We start from the raw sequence: 27050 nt of genomic DNA, 5'->3' as shown, positions 1-27050 counted from the left end.
ACAGCTGGTAAATCATTTGCTTACCTTGCTGTTTTATTAATCAGAATTGAAAAGTGTTTGTTTTAAGTCTCGTACGAAGTGTTACTGTGGAGGACTGGCCTTTCCCAGTTAGGTCATAGAACCTGACTGCAGAGACGGTGTGCAGGTACTGCAAGTCTCTCTCAGATCAGCCTTCCACTTTGTGAGACAGAGGTTTTCACCTGTTACTTTCTTTCTGGATTCTCTTACCTTATGTGCAAGTGGTTCAAGCAAAACTCTATAGCTCACTTAAGTATTGATTGTACAAAGTCTTATTTCTCTTCGTCAGCCTCTTCCCAGTTTTGCAGCGGGCATCAATACAAATGGAAAACAAAAAGCAAGACAGGCATTTTATAGTTTGCTGAAGCCAGCTAGAGATGCTTGGAAATATGTTCTTGAATGTGAGGGGTGAATCTTTTTCTTTTGGTCAGTTTGAAGAGCAGCAAGCATTTGAAAAAAGCCGGAAGTTCCTCAGGCAGCTGGAGATTTGTTTTGCTGAAAATCCTGCCCACCATCAAAAGATCATCAAAGTTCTGCAGAGCTGTGCAGACTGCCTTCCCCAGGAGATTGCAGAGGTAATTGGGCATTCAGGTATCTCCTTTCCCGCAAAAACCCTGGGAATGCAATTAGCTGGCCTGCTTCACTGTTCCCACGGGCTGCTCTGAGACCCAGGAGTTTATCAGGTGTGCTATGTCCCTCTGTGGGGCATGGTAGAAAATCGAAGCTGTCTCTTCAAGAGGCTTTACATTTAACTGACCTGTGTGCCTCCTCTCTCCTACCTCCACCTTGCTTTTACCGTCTTGCAGGTGAAATTTTACCTTAGTGCCTCTCACAGAGCCTGCCTAGAACTTTGGAGGGATATTTCCATGGTAATTTGATAGCTGGATGTGGAATGATCTCAAAATACTCATGAAATAGTACCAATGCAAGCATAAACTTCCATATTGGAGGTTTGATAAGCCTTGATGTTCCACTTGCTTTCAGAAATCCTTCTGAGAAGAACGTGACAACATGGAATGAAACACTCATTTTCTCTGGATTTCTCTCTTTCAGCTGAAGACCCAAATGTGGCAGCTGTTGAAAGGACATGACCACTTGCAGGATGAGTTCTCCATTTTCTTTGATCACTTGCGTCCCTCAGCCAGTCGCATGGGAGACTTTGAGGAGATCAACTGGACAGAAGAGAAGGAGTATGAGGTGGAGCAATCTTTTCCCCAAGACCAGGAAAGATAAAAGCAGAAATACTAGACATGTTGGAACTTGAAGAACTCTGATTGAGGCTGCATTTCCAGAGAGAGGGAAGCAGCACAGTTAGATAACTGTTGGTGGACTGAAGCAGAGTTTTCAGATTTTTATTTTTTTTTTACAGCATTTATGTCTCTTCTAACATAATTGAACTTGTCTTGTCCTGGAACTATGCTCAGTATTCAGAAATTCATGGGGAAAACAAAGTCTGGTCTGCTGAAGAGCTGTCATGATAAGAGCAGGTTTTGTGTGTTTCCTTTTTTTGTAGTTCGATGGGTTTGAAGAGGTGTCTTTGCCAGATGTAGAAGAGGAGGATGAACCCCCCAAGATGCATGCAGCCTCGAAAAATAAGAAGCGGAAGGAGATCGGAGGCCAGAACAATGACAAGGTGGGCCTGAGGTATCTCATTAGTCCACATGTCTGGACTCTGAACAAATGCATGCCCGTGAGGGTAAATGTGTCTTATCAAGAGGCATGACAACAGAAGGATTTGAAGAAAGGGGATTGAAATGTTTCCATTGTGCTTTTCTTGCCAGCAGCATAATTGCTTTACTTCTCCGGGTGTACGCAGAGCGCCACTCAGCCCTTCCTGGCTCCCTCTGGGGTAAACATTCCCCTGACTGTTGTCTTTGTGTACATGCACGTTTGTCAGCTGCAGTATGTCTGTTTCCAGGAGGTCGAGTGGGTAGATGGGATGAAGGAATGTTCATGTTCCTGCCATGAAGGGAGTAGCGATCTCAAGCTAAAGAAAAGCAAAAGGAGGACCTGCAGCCATTGTAGTAGTAAGGTTAGTTGATAGGCCAAGTCACTGGAGTGGTGAGTGAAAGGAGTCCCGCTGAGGGTCCCCACGTTGTGATGATCTGCCCAGCCTTGGGTCTCATGTCTCCGAAATAATGTGCTGAGGAAGCAAGTTAAATCAAAAGGTGACCAGTGGTGTCTCCCAATTTGGAGCCCTGACCACACTACCTGGCCTTCCCCTCTCTATCTCGTGCTCACTTCCTGCTGCCCCTCCTTGCTGTGCTAAATAATAGTGTGTTTTATGTTCTTTTGAGTTTAAGACTAGGCTTTTTTTAAGTGGAAGATGCTTGCGTGGCCACTATGTGAAAAGAACTGTGCCTGTTCATAAGAATATAAAAGATTCAGCTTTCTTAAATGCAAACATATTGCCAAACTGAAGCCTTTGTTAGGGCCAAGGAACGCTTGGGAAGCAAAGGCCGAGATGTTAGGTTTGGGCTGGTACACCACACCTGTAACTATATGCCTATACATTGATTTGCAGGTGTGTGAAAACAAATTTTATAAAAATAAAGATTCTCCAGAGCTGACTGCAAGCCTTGTTCAGCAAGAATCAAGTCCTCAGCCTGAAGGGAAGGATTCTGGAATGTCTAAGGAACCTGCAGAAGAAAGCCTGGAGAACAGAAATGAGGGAGAGGATTTCCAGAGCAAAACAAAACCCATGTCTAGGAAAGTGGACTCTCTGGCCTCAGGTATGTGAAAGTCGTGTGCGGGCAGGTAGGTCGTTCATCTCCAAACTGGTTCACACAAATGAAAATAGGTATAGGACTTCCCAATGCAAACTCATTGAGATAATGAGAACTTCTAATACTATTCTTTTCATTTTCCCCCTTGTGTTCATCCACTCTGGATGCTGTAAACACACATATATCCAGAGGATTCCCTTCAAAAAAAGCTTTCTTGACTAGCGATATATTCTCCCCTTTTCAGATGATCAGTCCATTTAAGCTTCTCTTGCTAACATACTAGTCTGATTCCCAGTACTACCAGTCCATGATACTGGGTTTTTTTATTCCAGTTTTCATTTTAGCACTACAATTCAAAATCACCATCTCTCAAATCTTCCTTTAAATGATCTCCTTCATGCTACTTGTTTTTCCTTCAGTCTGGTACAGACAAAAGGAAATATAATTATTACCGGATAAACAACCTGAGAGATCTCTTCCTTCCTTCAGTAACAATCTCTCAGTTAATGCTACTGTTGGAGGCGCCGCACAGGTTAAATGGAGCGGTTTAAATGCGATGCAACCTGACATCTAGTTTATAGTGGTTTTGTAAATAGGGTGCCAAGAGCACCAACATCTGTTTCACTTGAGAATTTTGTTCTGGGCAATGTGCTTAAGCTTTTTCGTGTGTTCATCACTTCTTCACGGAGCAGCTGGTGAAGAAACCCACAGTGGTGAAGAAAATTGACTGCAGAGTACTGTCTTCGAAGTACAGGATGGGTAAACTGCAGATAAAATTACAAAGCTGCTCCTAAATATTGTTCTCATTTACAGCATTATGCTCTAGAATCGTATTTTTTAAAAAAAAATCCCCTAAAAATTAAATGAATGAAGTCTCCAGAAGTTTTTCTTGCTAACAGCAAATGCTTCTTGTTTGGATTTCTTAGCAGGATCTCACCTGGAAGGAAAGATCGTCTCCAGCAGACATGCCTCTTCTGAAAAAGCTGCACTGCCTGACAGTCAGGTTCAAGAAGCAGGTGTCGGTGCTGTTGTGAATGCTGCACAGGACAGTGACTCTTCTGCCACTGGCCCCAGGTGGACACATCTACAAAAACCTACTCTAAAACTACCTCAAGAAACCAAAGACTGCCCTTGCACTGCGGGAGGTGAGGGACTAAGCCAGCAGCAGCCAGGAAACGCAGCTGTTTCTGCTGGGCCGAGCAGAGATCTGCTGTCCTCTCGCTCTGCTGCAGTGAAAGGTTTAACGGGACCTAGTTCCTCTTCTGGAAGGAGTTTGTGTCAGACTGAAGGGCTTCATTCTGATTCATCAGATAAGCTCCCTGTCTTTGGTCACGCTTCAAAATCAGGTATGAAAGACTTTGAGGGACCGCCTTTGCCTCTGGAAGGAAAACCTGAAGCAAAGCAGGGTTGGATAACACCGGGTAGAAAACCGACACTGGGTAAGAGCTGCAGCTCTCAGTCCCCTGATAACTGCATGTTGGAAACAGATGATATGGGCTGCACTGGAAATTTTCTGGAGAACAGGTTAAAGTCAAATGCAAACAACTGCTTCCAGGTGCATCAGCATTCTGAGCAGCTGGAATACGGAGTGGTTACTGCCTCCCTGGGGCAGAAGGAAGAGGAACAGCAACAGCAGCGAATCACAGAAGCAACTGTGTGCGCTAAGAACAGCAAGGTCAGCTCGACGGGGGAGAAGGTTGTCCTCTGGACCAGGTACATCTGCCTGAACTGCATCCTTCATGCATTCAGTATTTGGCTTCAGTCTTCATATTAAAGAGGATCCTTTTATTTTCATTTTGTATTCCCATTTCCTAATGTGATCTGCCCTTTCTTTGAATGTTCCTGCCTCATTTCCTCTAACCACAGCCTGACAGCTGCCATCCTGGGCCTGTGAGAAATTCTGTCTGTTTGTGGCACTGTAATTATTGTAGTACTTCAGGCTGGGAAAGAATTATTTTTTTCTCTCCTTCAAAAAGCTTAAAAAGAGGCTAAATGCAGCTCTGCTTAGAACTGTGTCTCGTGACTGCTGGCACGTAGTAGCAGTCAAGGGAGCAGCCTGCAGGGCTTGCTCTGTGATCGTTACCCTTACCCAGGAACAAGCCTCTCGGGCTTGTGGTGGTTGAAGTGCGTCAACACTTGTTTTCAGCAGTTTCATAGCTACTGTACCGTTTTGCAGGGAGGCTGACAGAGTCATCCTCACCACCTGTCAGGAGAAAGGAGCCCATCTGGAAACCTTCCATGCCATCTCGCAGAAACTGGGCAACAAGACTGCTAGTGAGGTGAGGGGTTGGTGTGGAGAAGCTTGCAGCTGCTGCAGTGAACGGGCAGAGGGGGTGGAGGTTTGCTGTCGTGCTCATTTCCCAGACTTCACTTTGATGCTGCATCAGAGGAAAATAATCCCAATTGCAAATAAAAAGCAAACCCAAACCCAACCCTGATCTGTTCTGGTGGAGCCCAAAATCGTGACTGCCGTGGTCCTTTGTACATTTACCACTGGTAACTCCAGCCTTACATTTGGTACCAGGGGAGCTTCAGTGACCGCTCCTTGGGTCTTCAGCCGCCTGCTTCAGTACAAGGCATCCACTGGGTTTGGTCTCTTCACCTTCTCCACATCACTGCCTAAGAACCTTTCCAAACTGCCAGTTTTTCTCCCTGCAAGTCAGGGGAGTATAACTGTTCTTCCAAAGAAAACAGAAACCACCCAGTGCTCTTCTCTTTCTCTATCCCTTCATGACTGAATCTCGCACAAAATGTGATTGTGTGGGTTTTTTTAAATGTAAAGGCACAAAACACCTTGAACTTCATAATAGGCAAGTTCTATTTCCTACCACCTTTTAGGTCACTACTCATGTTGCATTTCCCTTGTTCTTCAGGTATCCCACAGGTTCAGAGAACTGATGAGGCTGTTTCATACATCCTGTGATGGGAGCTCTGAAGATGAGGAGGATGCAACTAGTACCAGTAACACAGACCAGTTGTCAGATAAAGATCTTCTGCTTTCTGAGGAAGAACCTGATGACTAAGGTTTTTCTGGCTTGATAAGCTACCGACTGCATCAGAAGGAGAGTTTGTTTGCCAGTTTGCTGCTAGACAGGTGCTGTGCCTAAAGGAAAAATGCTTGCCCAGGTACTTAAGATAGCACCTGTTGGGTTTTTTTCCCCTTCACTTTCCTGCTAAACTTTTGACAAGCTGCACTTCATCTGCATCAAGCTAAAGGAATGAAGAATGGTGTTAGGGTGGTAACGTCCCCTAGGGCCTGCATGGGGAGCTTTGACAGAACTGATGCTTGTGGACACTGACCTTGCTCTGTAGTGAAGACTGGGCCACCAGCTTTTGAAAAGAACATGTAAATACTGTATCATAAGATGTCTGTTTTCATGTGGGACAAACACATGGTTTTTTTGTAAGTTTTTCCCCCTGTGTTGATTGTGACTTTCCCACGTACAATCCAAATTCTGTATTTATTGTGTGGTCTTACTCTAACAGGCAGAGTAAATTCACTTTGCAAAGTTTTAAAAAACAACCCCAAACATACAAAAACAACCTCCAAAAAGCAGCTTTCTTCCTTTACAACACAACTGCAAGGAGCTGGAGTATTTAAGCCAGCCTTTGCAACAGGGCTTTTATGAAACTAAGAGAAAGTAGCAGTTGGGCCACCTTTAAAGCCAGTCCCTTTATTTTGGAAATGACTTGAACGATACTCCTCCTTCCACTCTTTAGTAATAAAGATGTTAGTCTGAATCTGCTTCATCTTCAGATTCATCTGCTTCCAACCCTGTTTCATAGCACTGGGATAGAGTTCTTAGCTCCTCTAAGGCCTCCTGGAAGTCATCTGGCTCCACCCCAGCAGAGAAGAAGCTGGCCCATCGCCCCATGTTCAGCTTCCGCACATCCTTGTACAGGCTGTAGAGCAGCGTGTGCAAAACCGGCGAGGACTGCAGGGCTGCGAGCACAGGGATGCTTTCAACAGCTGCAGGGAAAAACATCTCTCTGTAAATAAATTGATCAAACTTTGCTGCCCTGCCCTATCCTACTTTACAAGCAGTTGCTTTACTTGAACTCAGCAGAGCTTAAGAGTTGCTTAACCCTCATAATTTTTGCTCTACAAACACTCAACTGTTTTTGCGTTTTTTTTTTTTTTTTTTTAAATACTTCTCTTCACCTGTGTTAGACCCTGCTGCCCTCATGTGATTGCTTCCTCTTGCAAAGTAAGATTAAGGGGTACTTACCTGCTGAGGAATAACCAGGAGGTTTGTTCAGGAGGAAGCCTTGTCTGGTCAGAAGCGGAGAAAAAAACTGGGGGTACGGAGGTAGGGTATGACACGGCTGCTCAAGCACGTGGGCTGTGCTGTAAGGGAGAAGGCAAGTGGAGTTATGCGAACGCCGCTCTGCCTTCATTCTCCAGGCCGCGTTCCCTGGTGTATAAAAAAGCCCGTCGCCAACCTGAATGCCCCGGGGAACGCTGCATGCAGGTAACACTGCAGGATCTGCTCGGTGCTCCCGCAGGCGTGCAGCGGTGAAGGGGGCAGCTCTCCTGGACGGCTGCTGCAGAGAAAAGCAATTCATGGCTTATCCTGGGGACTTGACTGAAAACGTCAGTGTCAGCTGCGTTTTAGCTGCTCTGCTGCAAAGCTGGTCGTGTATCGCTAGACTTCACCCTGGCCCTTCCGCTGACACTCCCAACAGAAGGATGACGATTCACTTTTGTAAGAAACCGCTGCTGTTGGGAGTGCCAGAGCTCTGAAGGGGAGCATGCAGCTCGAGCGCCGATTACCTGGTGGGACTTTCTTTGCAGATTCCTCGTAGCACAACAGACTGAGCAAAACAGTGGCTGACCTTTTGCTCCCTACATGAAGACAGAAGCTTCCAGGGCACATCCTGCTGGTAGGCACATAAAGTATCGGGGAGCGAGTAACCACATCGGGCAGGAAAGGGAACTGAAGCCCACGCAGCTACAACCTACGAGTCGGAGAGGAGGTGACACGTCACGATCCAGAGCACGCTCCCCATATCCCGTTACGTGTGCGTGGATGTGGAGCAGAACACCAGCTCCTGCTCAGAGCAGTAGTTCAGGGAGAGCCGAAAGGATCAGGGTTGTCTGTGCCATTACCTTTCTCCCAGAGAAGTTCAGTGTGTCGGCAAGGTGCATCATAGAGCCCTGAGAGGAATGGAGCCGGTAAGGAGCAGTGAGGGTATCGAGCGCTGCCGCCAAAATAGCGCTGCTGTGGTAGTTCAGCGATGCCTGTGGAGTGAGAAAAATGGAAGACTTACAGGACAAGTTAAATTCATCTTCCTTAACAGATTTTTGTATATTTAACTGATGCACGTTGTAAACTATGGGGTTTCTGCAGGTTGTGTTTAATGGGTTTTTCAGGTGTGGGGTAAGCAAGTCAACCGTTTGCTAACAAATGATCTGTTGCCAGTCCTCCTATTGGCAGCTTCTTAGCGCTCAGACAGGGCTGGAGTTACGTACTCCACACGTGACAAACGCTGCGGTAAAGCATTTTTTTCAGTGCCGAAAGCGAAGACAGCGCACCAACGGAAAGGCTGCAAAAAAGGGAACGTGCTAGTGTTTTTAGAAGTATGAAAAAAACATGGGAATGAGAAGTTGGCAGTTAAGCCTCGGTGAAAAAAGCAGGGAGGAAAACCTCTGCTTAGCAGAACACCCTCATGAAAAAAACTTGCTAAAAACACACAGCTGCAGAAAACACTTGGAGCAGTACATCTGAAAAAGGTGAAAGCCAGCCAAGGCATGTGGTGGCTCCAGGTAAAGCCACTGTATGTGGTACATACGTTGTAGTTTATATATGGAAATGCAACGGGAGGTTGTGGCTTGATCCCAAGGCTCCCACTGAGTGACAGGGGGCAGAAGAGCGAGCTGTGGCTGGAGAGACGGACAATTCCCAGGGCTGTGTTCATCAGTCTGTACAAATTCTTCTGAGCATCCTGGAGGGAAAAGGAGTCAAAGACACAACCAAGCCGTGGTCGAATCTGCACTGGGCACAAAAGCGGCACCGGTTCTTGGTTTTCCTTGTTGTTTACTTACTCCCATGTTACTCATGACGGGAGTCAAGCCCCAGGTCAGGATTCCTTTTCCTGAATATTCATCGCAGAGCAGTTCTGTCACCTTGGCACCGACTCCAGAGAATCCATTGTGTAGGTCACACAGGACTTGAAACCCCTGTGTAATATGAAGGCAGCATCAGAGAGTCAATTGATCTTGAGCAGAAAGGTTCCTGAGAGAAACGGCTGTTCGGGCCGTGTCAAACCTGCAGGTAATCGCACTCTTCAACATAAAAGTGCAACCGATCTTCCAGCTCCTCCAAGCAGCCGGGATCCTGCAGGAGACTTTCACCTTGTCCAAAGGCTTCCAGGCAACCGCAGTCCCTAAGGGGAAAAAAAAGGGGGGAAAAGCTTGTGTCCCCTCCTGATTTTTCCCTGAAGGCAAAGGCAAGATCCTTCTGGAAGCGATGCCCAAAGCTCCTGGACGCACCCATCGTGCATGTACTGGCGGATGACGTAGAGGCTCCGGGGATGCAAGTGCACGTTGAGGTAATCAGACCAGAGCTGCACGCAGGCGCCCGAGGAAACCTCCCCGGGGGCGACGAGGGGCGCAGGGGCCAGAGCCACGCCTGGAAGGAGATGGGGTGAGCGAAGGTCTCCAGCTCCGCGCACCCCCCGAATAAAGCAAACCCAGCTCCTGGTCCCAGCCTGCGGCTTCAGCGCTTCGCGGCTCGGGGACCCACCCTCCTGCGGCCCCGCACCCCCCGTGCCCCTCGTCCGGCCCTGCCTGGTCCCGGCGTGGCTCAGAACCCGGCGCCCCCGCACCTGGGGCCGCGGCGCTCGCTCTTCCCGAGGCACCGGCGTCCTGCGGGGTCACCGGGAGAGGGTCACGGGGGGGCGCCGGGCCGAGGGGCTTGGTCCTCGCCGTGTGGCTGCCGGTGTCCCGCGGCGCGGAGCCCCCGGCCGAGGCGCGATCCAGGTAGGCGGCCACCGGCCCAGCCCTGCAAGGCAAACGGGCGGCAGCTGCCGGCAGCCCCCGGCCCCCCCCGCGTCCCCCGGCCCCCCCGCCCGCACTCACCAGGCCACCGGCGCCTCCGGGCCCGCGCCCCCGGGCCGCAGCGCGCCCACGCCGCCTGCAAGAAGGGCGGGTCACGGCGGGGCCGGTCCCGGTGCCGCCCCCGCCACTCCCACCCCCGGTGCTGGTCCCGGCCCCGGTACCTTTCAGCTCCAGCGCTACCAGCCGCGGCGTGGCCGCCTCCCGGCCGCCCCCGGCCCGCAGCAGCGCGGCGGCGCGGAGCTCGGCGCCATCAGCGGGGCTGCGCAGCGCGGCGGCCTGCGGGGGCGCGGGGGGTGTCAGGCCTATGCCCCGGCCTCTCCCGCCCCCGGCGCCCCCCCCCCCCCCCCCCCCAGGCCTGCTGCGCCGCCCTCCCCCTCCCCGCCCCGGCCCCGACCACCCTCCCAGCTCGCCCAGGGCCCCTCTCCACTCCTCGCCCCGGCGCCCGTCACTGTCCCCGCCCGTACCCCCCGCTCCCGGTCCCGGCCCCGACCCCCAGCGCCCCCCGCCCCGCTCCCCGCCGCCCCAGTCTCTCCCCGCCGGTGCTGGTCCCGATCGCCCCCGCGTCCCCCCGCACCTGCAGCCCCCACCAGTGGGCGCCCACGCAGCCCGCGTACTGCCCCAGCTGCAGCGTCACCGCCTCCCCCGGCATCGCCCCGCGCCGCCGCCGCCGCCACGCGCAGGAAGCGCGTCACGGGACCGCCCCCCGCCCCGCCCCCCGCCCGCGACAGCGACAGAGACAGCGACAGCGACGGAGGTGGAGGGAGCGGCCGCGCCGGCCTTTATTGCGCTAGAGGGGCCCGGCCAGGCGCTCCAGCTGCCGCGGGTTGGAGCCGCTCAGGAACCGCAGCTCCTCCTGCCCGTCCGGCGTGCGCGCTGCGACAGCGTCTGTGGGGCCGGGGCTCCGCGCACCGGGACCCCCGGCCCCCCCCCCGGGCCCGGCCCGGCCCACTGCCCTGCCCCCCCCCCCCCCCCCCCCCCGGCCCCGACCTGACCCCGGCCTCCCGCCCTGCCACCCCCAGCGCCAGAGCCCCCCGCCCCAGCACCCCCCGCGACCCTCACCCCCGCCCCCCCCACCCTGCCACCCCCCACCCCCCCTCCCCTGCCACCCCCAGCTCCACCACCCCTGGCCCCCCAGCCTGCCACCCCCAGCCCTGTCCCCCCAGCCCCTGCACCCCCACCACCCCTGGATACCCCCCAGCCCCAGAACCCCCAACCTCGCACCCCCGGCCCCCCCGGCCCCAGCCCGGCCCCCCCAGCCCCAGCTCACCTTTCTCGTGCTGCAGCCACTTGCGGTCCAGGTAGTAGCGGTAGCAGCTCTCAAACTCCTTCGCGCTGTAGTTGGGCACCGGGATGGGGACGAAGGGGTCCAGCGCATCGAACCCCTCCTGGGGGGCAGTGCTGGGGTGAGACCCCACGGCAGCGCCCGCTCCCCGGCTGCCCGCAAGCTCGTGCACTCCGTGCAGTGCCAGAACGGGTTGGGTTGGGGGGGACCTCAACAACCACCCAGCCCCCCGCCCCGGGCAGGGGGACACCCATCCCACCAGCCCGGGGCGCTCCCAGCCCCATCCAGCCTGGCCTTGCGCATGTCCAGGGCTCTGGGCAGCCTGTGCCAGCGCCTCGCCGCCCCCACAGGGGAGAATTTCTTCCAAACATCTAATCTCCACCTCCCCTCTTCCAGCTTAAAGCCATTCCCCCTTGCCCTATCGCTACAGGCCCTGCTAAAAGCCCCTCTCCAGCTTTGTCAGCCCCCTCGGGCACTGGGAGCTGCTCCACAGTCTCCCCGGAGCCGTCTCTTCTCCAGGCTGAGCAACCCCAGCCCCCAGCCCGCCCCCACAGCAGAGGGGCTCCAGCCCTCGGATGGTCTCTGTGGCCTCCTCCGCACAGTTAACATTCAGTCAAAGGAGAACCAAGATCTAGATCTGAGGAGAGACTAAAGCAACGTGCCACCCTGCACTGAACACAGCTTCCAAACCAGCATTTCTGCTTGTTTCCCAATGAGAACGGGAAAAAACAAACCCCAAACCAAAGCCCTCCCCCCCCCCATCCCCCACCCCCCTCCTCACCTTTCCCAGCAACTCCTGGGGCAAATAGGCAGAACTGGGCTTGTAGAGGGAGCCGGTCTGGCTGAGGGTTGTCACAATGGCACCTCCCTTCTAAAAGGTAGACAAGAAACCCTATTGGCTACAAGCATCGTTATCTGTGAAATAGTTACGGCCTGATTCTAAACAAGCGAGGTTTCTTCTTCTTTGACCTTACAGTTAATTCCAAAGTTCTGCGTGAGGGACTTGTTACAGTGCGCCTACCTTCACTAACCCTGGCTACCCCAAGAACACGTGCAGCCACAGGGAATGCACGGCTGGTCTTGCCAGCGCTGGCATGTAAACGTGTCGTTCTTGCCTATAAATGGTTTCTTATTGAAACTGAAATACTTTAAAAAGGACTTTTCCAGATACTTTCAAATCTGAAGACTACCTGTTACGAGCTATTAGCATCCAGGGGATTGAAAATAAAGCAGAAGAACCCCCTGTAGCAAAACGTTTAGCAACTAAAATTTCTCAATAGTTCAAAAAATCATGAAGTGCCATAAGGTTTACAAATGCCTCCAGCTCAGGGTCACAAACTTGAGCTTGGCACAGTAATCACGAAAAGCATTGTTACATGTCTGACCCCTTCTTACTCTCCTCGGCGATGTCAGAAACACCGACGAGATACTAACCCTGAACAGCTGCACGATGCTCAGTCGCTCCTTCGCTGAAGGAACAGCCTGATGCAGGTTTGTAGCTTTACGCGTACCAGCATGTAGCGTTAATTGCTGAGAATAGCACGAAGGTACAGACTGGAACTCACCCAATTATTCATCATCATCTTCCGTAGATTGTACACAAGCGTCAGCTCCTCTGGAGAAACCTGGTGAAGACTGTATCACTTCTTTTGCCAGCAGTTTCTACCCCAGACAAATTCCCCTCCCCTACTTTAAGTAAGATGGAAGGACCATCTGCATCCTTTAGGTGCATTTTTTTCTTTGCTCTTACTTAGCACCGTAGCATTCAACCCGAGTTAACGTCACACAGAGAAACGCCCAAAGCTCTCCTGCTGTAACAAGATGTATATGTACTTTTTTCTCACTGAACTTCAATAAAAATGGTCTACAGCACAATATGGATGCTGCAGGTCCCTCCAAGCTAGCAAAGTACATCTTTCAGGGATTACTAGAAAACTTACAAATGAACAAAACACCCTCCCCTGCCGTCCCTTGCAGCAGGGATGCAGAAATATCACCAGAGCAGATAACTTCTTACAGGGCTTTTGTCTTCCTTCTTCAATGTCGTCCTTCCCCAGAGCGCGTTGACGCCATCCACTGCCACAAGAAGGTGGAAGGAGCCAAGATGACATTGCTGCTTTATCTCTTTCAGCACAACCCCTACAGCATCGCTGGCATTTCTCACGCGAGCTAAACCCTTTAAGTAGGAAAAGGCACAGAACTCAGCTTGGTTTTCTTATTACTATATAGTGCTGGCAACTTTGGGCACTGCCTGCCCTGTCCAACGGGGAAGGAAGATAAAATGACAGCCAAGAGCCTGTTCACTCCTCTCAGAGGAGCAGTGTGGGCTAAGGCACTGAGCATCACAGATGTAGGAACTTTCAAATTCTAATTTTTGCTTCTGCCCAAGTTCTCTGTACAACTTCCTTTACAGATCGATCACATCTTCCACAATGTTTTTTGTAGCCACCTTGTTGACAGGGAAACGCCTTCCATTTCCTAGAACTCATATTCGTTAAGATCTTTAGAAGCAATTTGTTCTACATACACAGTGATGGGTTCTTCTAATGAAAGGTGAGACAAAGCCAGAAGAGTTGTTACTCACCTGCTCCACCACCTCACCCAGCGGTCTGCCCTCCTCAGTGCTTTCTTGTTTGCCCCACAGATATTTTTTTGTCGTTTTTATCTGCAGTAAGAGAACTACAATTAGATTGGGAACCAAGTAGCGCAGAAACGGCTTGTCAAGTCTGGATGGCAAAATTCCTGGTTGTTTGCCAGTGTTAAAGAGGAGTGCAGAATCTGGGAGAAGTATTCATCGCGAATAGCCATCTCCACAGGGGGGATTTAACGTACTTCTTTTTCTACAAAAGTTGAATTCCAGTGAAGGGTGGGGTTTGTGGGTTTCTGTGAAGTATGAGCGATGCATTAATACATGAAGCATTTCTCAAAAATGAGCTAATCTGGAATGTGTGTCAAGGTGCTCAACGACAGGCAGCGCGTGCACACGCAGTCCCCGAGAGACGATCCTGTGGGTTGTTCTTAGCTACTAACCCAGACAACTTGACAGGCTCTACAAACCTCCTTCAGGAAGCGCTCGTTCGAGGTTTTGAAGTTCTTGAGCCAGAAAGATGCTTGCAAAGGCTGATCAAGCCGTTCTTTGTTGTAGGAAGACTGTATAAGCTCCTTGCAGTTTTTCACCCAGAGATGAGCTGTAAGCAAAGTAAAACAGTGGCGAGTGGGGTTGGTTTGTTTTTAGTTATATGATACAATGATTTATTTATTAATTTGTTAATTAAAAAAATAATTTGCAGTTGTATCTCTTATCCTCATTCTGCTACACTGGGTAAGAGAAGTCCGCTATCCTTAATGGAGAAGACTCCCGTGAGGACAGAGGAGGTCACACAGACCCACACACGGGAAGGCTCCTCTCACACTCATTAACAGCGGGGAAAGAAGACTGACTATAAGCACGTGAGAGCAGGTGAAAATAACTGTAATTACGTTCTACTTTACTTCGGGGTTTTGTGGTTTATAAGCCTTCTCTATGGAAAAACAAAAATGGTTTGCTGCAGCCTACCCTAGACCTTCCTCTTGAAGCAGCATCTCCTGGACTAACGTGTGTATTTGGTGCAACACGTGTGTATTTGATGCAACACGTGTGTATTTGATGCAACACGTGTGTATTTGATGTACCACAGGCAGCATCGGGGTCCTTACCGTCGGGGATGTGCAGCACCAGCCACCCTTGCCTTGCGCAGTAGTGAATCACGTGGCACAGTGTCATGGTTTTCCCTGTTCCTTTCTCACCATCTCCAACACGGACTGTCAAGGAAAGTCTCTGAAAAACCACTTCCACTTACACTTGACCATAACTCTTTTGCAAAAGGCACAAAGGAAGTTCAACGGTCGTAACAGCAGGTTGGCACTCCACCACGCTCCTGTTCAGCAGCAAACACAAAGCCTAAAGGGTTTCTTCTCTCTATATTCCCCCACCCCAATACATCAGAGCTGAGGAATCCCATCCCCTTAGTTGTGCTGATAGCCCTGTTTGTAGATCTGTTGCATGAGCCAAACAGGGCTTAGAATAGAAGTATACAAGCTTCATGAGCTTCTCAGACTAGCTTTGCTGGCAAGAGACACGTGGCAGAATCACATCCTGAAGACTAAACCACAGTGGTCAGCAGAGGATCAAAACATCACCCTCCTCTGCATAAACTCACCAGCTTGTATTTAATTTGCGTTCAATCATCAAGTGACAAAAAGATACAGATCACATATCTGACAGCTGGGTGTGCAAAGTTGGAGTTTTTCAGGTAAGTGAAAAGTTCCAGAGCTGGTTTTCGCACCATCAGGCAGGCTTCGTTGAAGGTCTTAATCTGAGAAAAGGGACAGAAAATGAACAAGCAGCCAGGTGCTGGCACACTGCAGCTCCTCTGGTGTGACTCCGTCCCTGGTGCTGTGCAGGGTCTGAATGTCCACTGCTCTCCCCTCATCTACCAGGCCGGTCACATCGTCAAAGAAGTTTATCGGGTTGGTACAGTGTGACCTCCCCTTGGTGAGGCCATGCCGGCTACCCCCGATGACTTTTCTTGCCCTCTGTGCGCCTGGAAATGCTTTCCAGGATTAGCTGTTCCATCACTTTCCCAGAGATCTCAGTGAGGCTGACCAGCCTGTCAATGAATTGAAAGTCAATCCCCTACAATTACTAACAGATAAGAAATCTGTTCCCCAGCTCAAGCAGGCACTTCGTGTTAGCTGCTCACGAAGCCTGATGCAGTCACAGCATGATCTGTCTCACAACAGAAATAAAAGGCAGTATTTTTTTGTTGCTGATATAAGCTCATTTCACGAGACAGCCTGCTTCATATGGAAATGTAACTGTGGAAAACATTTCTGCAATTCATTACGTACTCGGGAGTTAGAGATGAAAAATATTGGATAGACTGTTGCCTAAGGCAGAATCCTCACACCCTTCTACCACTCTTCTGGTTAGGTTGACTCATCTCTTCTAGATGCAGAGAGTAACAGCGAGGACCAGGAATAATTGCATTCTTGCAGCACATCACTCTTATTCCAACGGGAAAGCATCGTAGTTACCCGATGGATCTGGTCCTTCCCACACACCAGCGCGCTCCCACACGCCTGCTCTGAGACAGAGTACCTGCTGCTGGAACCGGTAGGGCAGCCCGTGCGGGAACACAGTCTTCACCTCCTCGAGCGGAATGCTGTAGTGACGACCCTCATGGCGTTCCGTCTGGCTGGCCTGGGAAGGCACAACACGAGCTGTAAAACTCAGGGGAAGTCGGATACCTCTGTTCTGGATACAGGTGGCTTGTGAGAATGGGACAGGGAGGGAATGCTCAATCAACCTGAGTATCTACTGAGGGTCTGAAGAACTGGCATATCAAAGCAGGAATTGCAGTGCCAGGACACCATTGGCAGATGCGCAGGAAGCGTCTAAAGAAAGGATATCCCATGTGGCAATAAACAATAACGGGATGCCCTGAGCTTCTATATGAACCACTATGCTTTGTGGGCACCAGCAGCCCTATGCTTCAGGAATTTATCTAATCTTTCATTAGACCACTTGTATTTCTGGTCACCACAATATCTTAACAGCATTAGGATCCCTTTTGAGTTACCATCTGGATTCAAATTTACTTTACTGCAACAAAATTTTTTCCCGGTTTGCTCTTTGCTGTCTCTCAGTATAAATTCCTCACATGCCATTTGTCTCATTAACTGGTACGGGCCGCTTGAGAACTCACAATCTGTTTTCTGGGGCAAGAATTCCAGGTCCTTGTTGTGACATAAGTGGTCAGTCTTATTCCTCCAGCAAACATGCGTCGTTCTGCGTTTATTTACAGTGATCACTTGAAGATCTCCGATTACGCCCTCCAAGAACCAGTTGTTACTGGTATCTGAAAATTTAATACCGGTTTCACACCTTCTTACACATCCTTAGTTTTCCCCTTCATTATTCTATTCTCCTACCACGCAATACTTGCAATCTTGGTCTAGTCATCAGGTTTTGTGCCCTGTACAATTAGGACAGTGTATAGAGACACTAGTCCGCAGTACTTCCTGCGTGACTTTCAGCAACTTTTGTGCCAAGCTTCGTCTGGCCTTTTCAGCAGCTTTGTGCCAAGCCTTGAAGCTTGTATGATGTCCTCCTCTAACACTTTCCGCACTTTTCCATTGATTCAAAGTAAAAAAAGTTCTTCTCTTTATTCTTATCCTTGTGCATGCCAATCTCTTGCTTTGGTTTTAGTTGAGATGGAATCGGAACATAACAACTTCCTTGTTTCCTTTATTTTGCATAATAACGATCCAGGAAATGTAGTTTTATTTACTATTTAGAAAGAAAAAGCAGTAGTCATCATTTCTGCCAGCCTTAGCAGATTTGGGGGCTGAGCCAGACTTTCCTTGTATTTTTATTAGCTTGTATCTATTGTACTTATTAGCCTTGTACTTTTACTAGCTTCGGCATAGACCCAGGGCTTAATTTACCGAGGCCCAGAATAGATGAGACAGTACTGGGCTGGGCTCCGCTGCTCACCTGCGTGGTCTGGCTGAGAAAAGGTTTGACCAGAATGAACGGATTGGGAAAAAAAAAAAAAAAAAAAAAAAAAGAAAAAGAAAGAGAGTTGTGATGAGTACTGCTACCCTGGCCTGGCTGCCTGCTGTACTCCTCACACAGAACCACGCAAACAGCCGTACCTACGGGTTTGTCTGCTGCCAGCTTTTCCCGTTTATATTTTGCTTTTCCCAGTTCCTTGATGGACACTTCACGTGTGACTCCTGCAGACTCATGAGTTCTCTAGCCCCAGGATTCCTGCTACATGTCAGCATTCTCTCCTTTTCTTCAGAGCAGATTTTCAGTTGTTCAGCAAGCAACATGCCCATTCTCTTACCTGCACCCCCTGTCCCCCACCTTCCCGAGGGAAGGTGACTCCCAGGACAGGTGGATGCGCCCTGGACTCGGTGGTTACCTTGGGACAGCAGCAGGATTGCAGGTACCCAGAGGTTTGCCAAACTATAGGAAGAAACCACGTGGTAACTTCAGTGAACTGCTACCTGAGTTGCCAATCTGGTGTTTACTGGTCAGTAAATCTTAGGAACAGGAGAAGAATTTCTAAAACTTGGTTAGTCAGTGGCTCCTCTGCTCTAAGGAGATGTTACCTGGAGACAGACTAATTAGGAGGCCTATTAGGAGTCTCCAGTCTTTTTCCAAGCGGAGCTGTATCTCAGGTGCTGGGCTCGATTCCCTAGTTTTCCTGCATGTGTTGGACTGACAGCCCCCGTGTTGTTGCATGGCAGCGTTATCTATGGACTCAGCAGTATTCCAGAGCCCATTTTCATTCTTGCTTTCATGACTGACTTGCTGCATAACCCTGGGCAAATCCCTTCACTCTTCAGCTCCTACACCCGTGAAGTGGGTCAGTATCTTTATCCTCATGTTTAGTCACTCCGAGTGTTGCGAATGGGAAGGTATCTAAAAGCTAAGTCTTATTAAAAATTGCATTTTCATCTGTCTTCTTAATCCATTTTTAATGGGACTTCATGGTGCACAAGTACGGGCGCAGGCAGAGCCATCGGGTTTGCTGATGAAGCGAGCCAGCGCAGCCTCTGCTGCAGCACACGATCTGCAGTACAGCAAGTCCGAGCAACGCCAATCTGATAAATTAATAAGCAATGGCGGTTGTCGCCAAACATCAGGCACATGAAGTCAGAATGCCAAAGCCAGTTGCCTGGCAACGTAAATGGTAGGCACAGGACAGTGGGGACAATCCTTGCCATCTGGACTCTTCTGTGCAATCTATAGAGACACTCGCATCACGTGAGGAAGATCATCTGCATGCTGCTGTTTCCATAGAGACCCCAGAGGAATCAGTATTGAAAGACTCCAATTACAGAGGCAGCAGAAAAGCACCTCAAAGGCTTATTCCATTCATTTATTCCACTTCATTTTCTGCTTGAGACGTAGAGTGTGAGGCTGGAATTATGATGCTGGAGAGCTGTGCTGTGCTGAGGTCATCCAGGGTGTGTTTTTTATTCCCCTTCATTGCCAATTTGGGGAGGTTAGTTAGGGAAGAATAATCCTGGAGTTGAAATTAATGGTGTCTGATGACAAGCTAAGCCACATCTGAGCTTCTACAATACGCAGCCTATCTCACCCCTGCAACTACAGAGAAGGAATCAATACTCGTTCCCGGGAGCCTGCAGGCGGAAGACCAGCCCTATCTTGTTTAAACCCAGGCAGGTGCACTGCACCGCCGCGGCCTGTTCGCCCTCGGGCTGGGGATCGTGCCCTCGATGCCCATCATTAGGCCGCTGTGCCCCCCACGTTCACAGGAACACCGAAATCCCAGCGAGTGCTCCCGGCTGCGCGGTGCCCACAGGCAGACTGATGGAATCCAGGCACCTGCTGTCTGACAGTGGCGGTAACTCACCGGGTCGCTCTGGCTGGTGTAGAACACTGCTCTGGATGCTTCTGCTGGCGCCTGGACATCCTGGCTGACCGGGGAGCTTAAGCGCTTGGCTGCTGTATGGAGGGCATACCCATGGTCCAGCTAAGGAAAGAAAAAAAGGCAAACAGACAACAAACTTCCCAGCAGTCAATGATTACCACTAAAAAAATTAGTAATAATAAAAAAAATCCATTAAGTAGTTCTTTTTGTACACCAACAGGATGCACATTACGATTGGGTCAAGGCAGCCTGCAATACAGAATAGAATTCTCTGCCACTAGCATAAAAATTCATCATTAGTATGTAAATTCGTAACGAAAACCCACATGCCTCAGAACCAGGTTTCACATTTCGATGCCTGGTTCTAAACCTCCTCCGTTCACTCAGGTCGGCTGCCACTTCAAGCCACCCGGAGAGCCAAGCCCTGTACCTGAAAGCGATCCCCTTGGGGGCTGCTTAGGAGCACAAGTACAGCCATTAAGGTCTTACTGCTGGGATGCTCCCACAATGTTTCTGCCTCCACTGATGAACAGTAGCTAGCACCTTGAAAATTCAAGCTGTCTAGTAATCCATAATCACCTCAATTACTGAGGGATTAGTGCAGTGCTGCCCACTATTTGATATTTATAATTACGTTCCCTGCACTGGTTTTCCTAACTGTGTCCCTGCATACAGACTCTTTCATTATAATACAGACAGGGCTGAGAAACTGAAACAGCCAGCTAAGCTGATTAATTCTTTTTTCCACAGACAGACTGCTGAAGCATGCCTGTAAAGCCTAGCCAAAATAGGCAAGAAAGTGAGGAGTAGAAGGACAAGCATTTTATTATGTTATGGCAAAAGGAAATATAATCATTTGGCAATGAACAAAAAAGTGTCTACTCCAGAGGTGGTGACCAAAGCAAGCAAAACTGAAAGCCACCCTTCATATTACTGACTGGAATAGCTGCAGGCTCTCACTGTTAAGAGAGCGAGTAGTTTCCTATTCCGTCTGCCTGCACAGAGGAGAGTAGCCATAAACTAAAGTTCAGAGACAGAAACAGCTGTTTCAGTTCCCCCTGGCATGATGCAATTCTGCTGCCATCCCAGTTTTCCTCAGGGGGTCATCTAAAAGCCACAAGGGCTCAGAAGAAAGTGTAACAGCGGATTACCCCACATCCCGTGTGAAACGCAGAACGGACTCCTGAATCAGCGCTTCAGCACTCACTCTCCTTCTAGGGAAGGCACTAAACCAGTTTTAATGCTCAAATGTCTCAGTGCTCGAAGTTTCAATGCTAGAGACCTCTAACCAACCACTACGGCGTCCATACGGAAGATCACCGAACATTCACTCTGGTCACCACATTCATCTCTTGTTCCCACGATGTTCTTTTCAAATCCAAACCATTAATTAGGGTGTCTTATTTGGCTATGCTTAGTTTTAAGTCCACAGAAGTGACTCAGTTTACAGCCTAGAGCAAGGCACCAAGATGCTCATTTCAGACATGAATAACTAGAGCGTGCAACTACTATCACCGGTCCACGTAGATAACGCCAGCCCAAAGTCACTCCCAGCATGGACTCATAGTCCCTCTCATTTTCTTTACACATCCTGCATTCCTCCTTTCTCAAGTGAAGGTCCTGGGGCCGTGAGCTTTGCTCACTTAGAAGAAAAGGCAAGCTTACTGCCCTGTGGGCATCCTTTCTCCGGGGTACCCTGTCCCTGACCTGTGTAACAGTGAATGAAAATTAAGGAAGGATTTTAATTGTTCTGAGTTTGTTCAGTTTTCACATGTGTCTAGACACAGCTCAAGACTTCACCTGAATGATACTTAGTCAAACCAGGATTATCAATACCACTTTTTTTTTTAAAAGCACAATCTCAGAAGAGCAGGAGTTGGATTCTCTATGGTACAAAAGCCAGTTCCTAATAAGTTCTGTGAGGGGAGCAGAAGACACCACGGTAAGACAGGGAGCAAGTGTGAGGAGGGCTTTGTCTTGAGCTCCCGTCCTCTGTTCTTGCAGCCAAGTGCATAGAATTTCTGGTTTTCCATCAGCAGAAGATAGCCCGTCTGTAAATTACTACATCTTTCTCCTGGAATGACACTGTTTACAACACCACTTCTTTGAGCCTTAGCACAGTAAGTCTTCCTCAAAATCACCGTGTAGCCTTGTTGTGCTTTGGAACTTTTCCTTTGTGGACTGTAGCTTGTGCTGGGCTGTAGAAGCAGCTTCTAAGTACCTGGAAACATGAAATCCTAACTCTCTGAAGTGCTACAAAACCAACACAAACTCCTAGAGTAGCGAATACGACACTACTCACAGTTATCCTGAATTTGAGAGATGCAGACTTGCATTTTAAGAATTACTGTGTTTCTGTTTACAAAATTTACCCAGAAGTGCATCTGCATGGTGCACTTTAACAGGCTACAAGACCTTTGAGTGACCTAGACCACCAACTGCTAATGCATTATATATTCTGACTTTACAGTAGCAACATGTCACTTGGTCCCTCCTCCTGAACAAAAATGACAGTGGCTTATCACTGATGCCCTTGGCTTCATGCAAAATGCCAGAAACACACACATACACCTTTCTGGCTCATTGCAGAACGCTGCATAGTTAAATCCTAACATATACATAAGTTCTCACACCATCTTTTAATGCTTTTTACCCTAGTAGTATAGAGTGTATTTTATAGTAAGTTTCCATCTACCAAAGGACATAGTAGTCTAACTCGGATCCCTGAAATGGCAGCAAACTATCACGTGGTACACAGAGATTAATCACAAAGTCATGTGCCATAAGGTGGAGCTGTTCCTACATGTTTCCACTTTATCTGACTCTCTAGAAAAGACTGTTTATTTCATAAAGGCTGCCATCATAAGTACTGCACCGCGCAATCAGAACCTCATCTCTGGAAACAAGTAGTTACACAGCCATCCTCTTTAACGGCTGCATCTAACTATGTACTAGTGAAAAAGCATTTAAAAGACAGGAGTGAACAAAACAAATTCTTTACCGTTAGGAAGTTGTTCCAGAGATGCAACATTAACTCATTATGCTGTCTATAATACACTGAAGCTTTACTAATAAAGTAGCGCTGCTGCTGCACCTGAAGCACTGAGCTTCGGCAAAATTATCTTCCCACCAGCAACACAGGTGAGAGGCTGCTGGTTCTGTTCTGTATAAAGGGCTTCTTCCTTCTACTTTCCAGCAGTGCAGAGCAAGTAGATTCTGTTTTCTGAGAAACATTTGCATCAAGGATGCAGAATTTCAGCATTCTGGATGTTGCAGAATGCTAAACTCTAGTATTCTAACAAACGTCTCATTTAAGCCAACGACCCAAGCTTGCCTGCACGTTCTCTCTCTCTCTCTCGCCAACCAATGGAGAGAAACGTGGGACTAACACACATGAGCCATCTCTCTTTGCTTTGCCTGTAATGGGACTTTACACAACCAGCTTATGGGAGACACTAAGTTTTTAGATGACAGATGTAAGAAGAATCTCACTTTTTACAGTTATAAATTGTCATTCCAGTTTTCAGGACGGCTGAAATACTGGAAGCAGCATCACTCTGTTACAGGACTTACCTTTAGAGGATGGCAGACAAGTCCTTTCAAACCCCTCAGCATTTTTTCTGCAGAGACATAAGTGGATTTTTTTAGGTTTTTCATGACGTTTAATGTACCTTACGCTGGGAGGGAATCATTCCTGCCTAAAGAACTCAAAGTCTAGGCACACATATAATTCAGACAAACTGTCAGAATGCTCTGCAGCAATACAGTTGACTACTGGCAATCAGCATCATTTGCCTAATAAAAAACACCACTCCACTAATGATGTTGCCTTTTTTCAGAGAGATGTTTACAAAAATTTTAAGTCAAGATATTTCATTTGCCTAATGAGGAGGACAGATTCTTTTATTGGGGAAGGTCATCTGTTTTGACTGCAGCTGTTAAGAGACGTAAGAGCAAGGGCTACACCGTGATTATTTTAAAGAAACGGGAATAATGCAGAGTGTGAAGATGCTTCTGTGCTTCTGGCTCATCCTAATCATATATTAGTATCTACCGCTCAGCTGTCTTTGATTACAACAGGAGAAAAACCCCAAAGCAAAACACTTGAACAGTTATGATGCAAAAATAAAGGTAAGTCAGTTAGTTAAATCTGTCAACTCTGGCAGCATTCAAGGTCCTCTTCATTCCAATCCTTCAGGAGAAAATAATCACAATACCTAAGGAAGATGCTTTACGAATTCTTGGTTGCCATACGTCACAAAGCCCATTCAAAGCAAGATAATTACCTTGTAATTCCTTGGGAGGAATAGCTGTCTTAGTGGAATCAACGGTTAACTGCAGCTAAGCAAGGCAAAGATGATTTACCTGCATAGAACAGCATTTACAACTGTTACTGCATAGAATGAGAAAATAACTCCATGCTAAAGGATGCTAATTTTGTAAAGATGCTTTACACCGTTTCATCACACAATACATACTTGAAAAATAAGCCCCAGTTTTGCTGTTTCAAGAGTAAGTGAAGATATCGGCCTGTGGAGGCTTATTGAGACATTTCACTTTGCCATGCTAGCACGTACAGCAGCAGCAGAAGAAATTCTGCTCCATGTGAGGATGCATTCCATTTTCAAATCACAGTTTTAACAGTAAAGAAAGCAGGGATGGGAAAGCTGTTTTCTCAAACAAACCTCGTAAAATTAAGGAGTCACAAAAACCTGAAAATTTGTTTATTTTGGGCAGCCCTAATATTCTAACAATTCTTGAATGACTACTTCAACACAAGTTGTCAGGGCCCTTTTCTCCAGGGACTGTCAATCCGTGGGAAAGGAGCTTTAGCCAAAGAATAAATTAAAACTGCGGCCACTTCACTGATTTGTTTGGATCAAGTCAGAGAACTGTCCAACACAGCACAATGTACCATTATAGAAAAAATACTGACTGCACGTGGTCTGTAGGGAAGGACTTATAGATCAGAATGTAATCTGCTAGTAAGAATTATGCAGAGAACCCTGAAAGTTGCATTTGCAGACATCATTAACCTATCACCTCTGCAGACTAAATTAAAAGCCAATTTCAGCTTGCTGGCTGTCTGTGTATTTAGTAGCGGCATCAGGTTCCTGAAGTGCCAGAAACTGAGGAACACAAGATGGAAACAAACTCTGAGCTACCGGAGCGTTACCGGCTTTGGACAATGGACGCCCGCACCGCCGCTGCTGTTTCAGGGAGCTGTTCCCCCACCTTCCTCCTCCCCACATTCCCTCCCCCCTGTACCCCAGTACTCTCTTTTTCTAGGCACACCCCGGAGCGGGATAACAGGTCACCCCACCCGACCTCGCAAGGGGGGCCACTAGAGAAAACCGGGAAAGCCATAAATCTGTTTGTAAAACCTGCAGAGGGCAAGTAAGGGCCACCAGGCGCTGCCCCCCCACCCTGCCCGCGGCAGGCAGCTGCTCGCGTCCCCTCTCCCTCCCTTCTTCCCTCCGCCTCGCGTCCCCGCACGCCGCCGGCGCGGGCCCGGCCCTCGCACGGCTGCTGCCCCAGCCCCCACACAGGCAGGGCCGCCGGCGGCCTCGGAGCCGGGACCCGCGGGCAGCGGCCGCCGCCACGCAAGCCGCCCCCCCCGCAGTGCCCCGGGCCCGCGCCGGGATGCCCTGGGATGCTCCGGGCCCGCGGCGGGAGGCGCCCAGGCCTGCGCCAGGATGGGCCTGGCCCGCGCCGGGACGGGACGGGACGGCTCAGGCCTACACCAAGAGGCGCCGGGCCTGTGCCGGGATGCCCCGGGCTCGCGGCGGGCAGGCGGCACTCACCGCGGGCGGCAGGCCCACCCCGCTGCCGGGATCCGCCGCGCGGGAGGCCGGGGCGCAAAGCGGCCGGTACGGGTGCCGGGCAGGGCCAGGCGGCGCGCGGCGGGGCGGGGCGGGGGGTGTGGCCGAGCGGGGGCGGCGCCGGGCGCGGGGGGGCGGGGCGCCGGGCGCTTGCTCGCGGTGGAGCAGGAGCCGCCGCCATTTTGGTTTCGCTGCCTCGGCTCGGAGCAGGGCCGAAGCGGCGGCCGGTCGGTCCGGGTCCCGCCCTGGCCCCGTCCGCGCGGGCGGCCGGGAAGATGCGGCGCGGAGGAGCCCGCCCTCGGCCCCGGCCGTGTTGTCGCTGACACGGTGAGGAGCGGGCGAGCGAGCGGGGCGGCGGGCGGGGACTGGGACCGCCTCAGGCCCGGAGCCCGGGGGGAGGGGAGCCTGGCCGGGGAGCCGCCGCGGGGGCCGCCCCGCCCCGCACCGGCGCCGAGCCGCGCGCGCTGCCCCGCATCCCCGCCGCGCCGCCGGCCGCCGCGCCCGCACCGGGCCCCGTTTGGCGGGCGCGGGGTATTCCCGGTGGTGGGGCTCTGCCGGGGCGGCGGCGGCGGGGGGGATCCCCGGCGGGGGGGGGTGGGGCGGGGCGCGGCGGCGCCCGAAGCGGAGCCCGGAGCGGAGCCCGGAGCGGAGCGGGGGGGACCCCGGCAGGGCTCTTGCGCGAGGCGGGGCGGGGGATCCCTGACAGCCGGGCCCGCGCCGGGAGGGGGCGGGGGATCCCTGACAGCCGGGCCCGCGCCGGGAGGGAGGCGGGGTATCCCCGCCGGCGGGGTGCGGGGCGGCGCGGGGGGTCCCGGGGCGGGCGCGGGGGGGGCCGTGACCGGCGGGGCGCTCCGGGCCGGGCGCGGGCCCTGCGGGGGCGGCGGGAGCCTGACAGCCGCGCTCATGCGTTGTGCCGGGCCCCGCGGGAGGGGGGCGGGATGTCACCTGACAGCCGGCCCGGGGCCGCGCCGCAGGGGCCGGGGCAGGGGCCGGGGCTCCGGGCAGCCCTCCCGGGGCTCCCCCGCCGCCCGGGGGCGCGGGCCGGGCACGGCCGCTTGCGGGAAGTTTCCCGGTGGTCGGGTCCGTCCGCGGGTCCCCGCGGCCCCGGAACTTTTAATTTTTCTGCCGGGCGGCGGTGGGCAGCGCGGGGCCGCCGGGCTCCGCCGGCACACAGTGGTTTTTTATTATTGTTGCTTGTCGGGATGTTGGCTAGTTTTCTAGGTCAGTGGCTTGTAGACTTTCCTGCTTGCACCCCCCCCACCCCCAATTCTGAAAATTAACTTTTCAATCCTGTTTCACTTTTATTACCAGGTAATTTGGGTGTAGGTGGCCAAGCCTAACGTGCCTTTGCCTCACCCGTCTCTCAGGTCAGAAGGCAGAATGTGGTGCTGTCCTTTTCTTTCTGTTAGACAGTCTCCTGACTTTCTAACTTCTCTTTTTACCCTTGGTTTGTGGTTCCTGCACCCTGTTAATTACCTCGCAGGGAACTAGAAACTACTTGGCGTGTGGGTTTCCATCCGATGGCTGCGGGACACACATTCGCTCTCCCAGGAGCTGTTGTCAGGAGCTAGGGAGACGGGAGATACTGGATTCTTACGCTGGCTTTCCAGTCTTGGTAGGGGAGATTTGGGGAGCCGGGACTGCGGGACAGATGCGTGGTAAAAAAAATCTGTGACTTTACGTTCACACGTT

The 27050-nt window shown here is 50.7% G+C and overlaps 4 protein-coding genes across 16 annotated transcripts in view; 2 read left to right on the top strand and 2 right to left on the bottom strand.

Annotated features, from left to right (window-relative positions):
* The window catches only part of LOC119139973 (GON-4-like protein), a 32034-nt gene extending 25545 nt beyond the window's left edge, over positions 1–6489 (top strand). For 3 of the 6 annotated variants that reach the window (XM_037370851.1, XM_037370847.1, XM_037370852.1), the window contains 8 exons: positions 450–593; positions 1072–1215; positions 1532–1651; positions 1937–2050; positions 2543–2750; positions 3671–4457; positions 4921–5023; positions 5618–6489. In XM_037370851.1, coding sequence (XP_037226748.1) covers positions 450–593; positions 1072–1215; positions 1532–1651; positions 1937–2050; positions 2543–2750; positions 3671–4457; positions 4921–5023; positions 5618–5767 — 1770 coding nt within the window. In that variant the 3' untranslated portion in view covers positions 5768–6489. Of the gene's footprint in view, positions 1–449; positions 594–1071; positions 1216–1531; positions 1652–1936; positions 2051–2542; positions 2751–3670; positions 4458–4920; positions 5024–5617 lie in introns of those variants that run through there. The other 3 variants (XM_037370848.1, XM_037370849.1, XM_037370850.1) reach the window with 3 other exon arrangements.
* MSTO1 (misato mitochondrial distribution and morphology regulator 1) lies at positions 6187–10505 on the bottom strand. 2 transcript variants are annotated; one of them, XM_037370947.1, is made up of 13 exons: positions 10379–10505; positions 9966–10080; positions 9826–9880; positions 9573–9748; positions 9238–9376; positions 9014–9131; positions 8791–8925; positions 8538–8690; positions 7855–7986; positions 7519–7703; positions 7188–7289; positions 6974–7092; positions 6187–6714 (listed from the first exon to the last, which is right to left on the bottom strand). In XM_037370947.1, exons 1-13 carry the CDS (start codon positions 10451–10453, stop codon positions 6476–6478), a joined length of 1743 nt encoding a protein of 580 aa, XP_037226844.1. In that variant the 5' UTR covers positions 10454–10505; the 3' UTR covers positions 6187–6475. The 2 variants fall into 2 exon arrangements, with proteins under 2 accessions (XP_037226844.1, XP_037226845.1); XM_037370948.1 differs by having other exon boundaries at positions 7188–7286.
* A 54-nt stretch (positions 10506–10559) lies between these two features.
* Positions 10560–25440, bottom strand: DAP3 (death associated protein 3). Of its 2 annotated transcripts, none has more exons than XM_037371015.1 (14): positions 25341–25440; positions 23823–23901; positions 23110–23156; positions 19519–19638; positions 16227–16328; positions 15333–15441; positions 14783–14875; positions 14144–14274; positions 13671–13751; positions 13104–13262; positions 12652–12711; positions 11868–11957; positions 11072–11189; positions 10560–10677 (listed from the first exon to the last, which is right to left on the bottom strand). In XM_037371015.1, exons 3-14 carry the CDS (start codon positions 23149–23151, stop codon positions 10592–10594), a joined length of 1191 nt encoding a protein of 396 aa, XP_037226912.1. In that variant the 5' UTR covers positions 23152–23156; positions 23823–23901; positions 25341–25440; the 3' UTR covers positions 10560–10591. The 2 variants fall into 2 exon arrangements, with proteins under 2 accessions (XP_037226912.1, XP_037226913.1); XM_037371016.1 differs by having other exon boundaries at positions 19519–19635.
* Positions 25441–25514: 74 nt separating this feature from the next.
* ASH1L (ASH1 like histone lysine methyltransferase) overlaps positions 25515–27050 on the top strand; it is a 64467-nt gene continuing 62931 nt past the window's right edge. For 2 of the 6 annotated variants that reach the window (XM_037370842.1, XM_037370841.1), the window contains exon 1: positions 25516–25685. The gene's annotated coding sequence lies outside the window, so the exon portion shown is untranslated. Of the gene's footprint in view, positions 25686–27050 lie in introns of all 6 variants that reach the window. The other 4 variants (XM_037370844.1, XM_037370838.1, XM_037370843.1 and 1 more) reach the window with 4 other exon arrangements.

The sequence above is a fragment of the Falco rusticolus genome, chromosome 19 (assembly GCF_015220075.1).
Source record: "Falco rusticolus isolate bFalRus1 chromosome 19, bFalRus1.pri, whole genome shotgun sequence".
NCBI classification, from domain to species: Eukaryota; Metazoa; Chordata; class Aves; order Falconiformes; family Falconidae; genus Falco; species Falco rusticolus.
The sequence above is the reverse complement of the archived record's forward strand: the minus strand, read 5'-3'. Positions and strand labels throughout refer to the sequence as shown.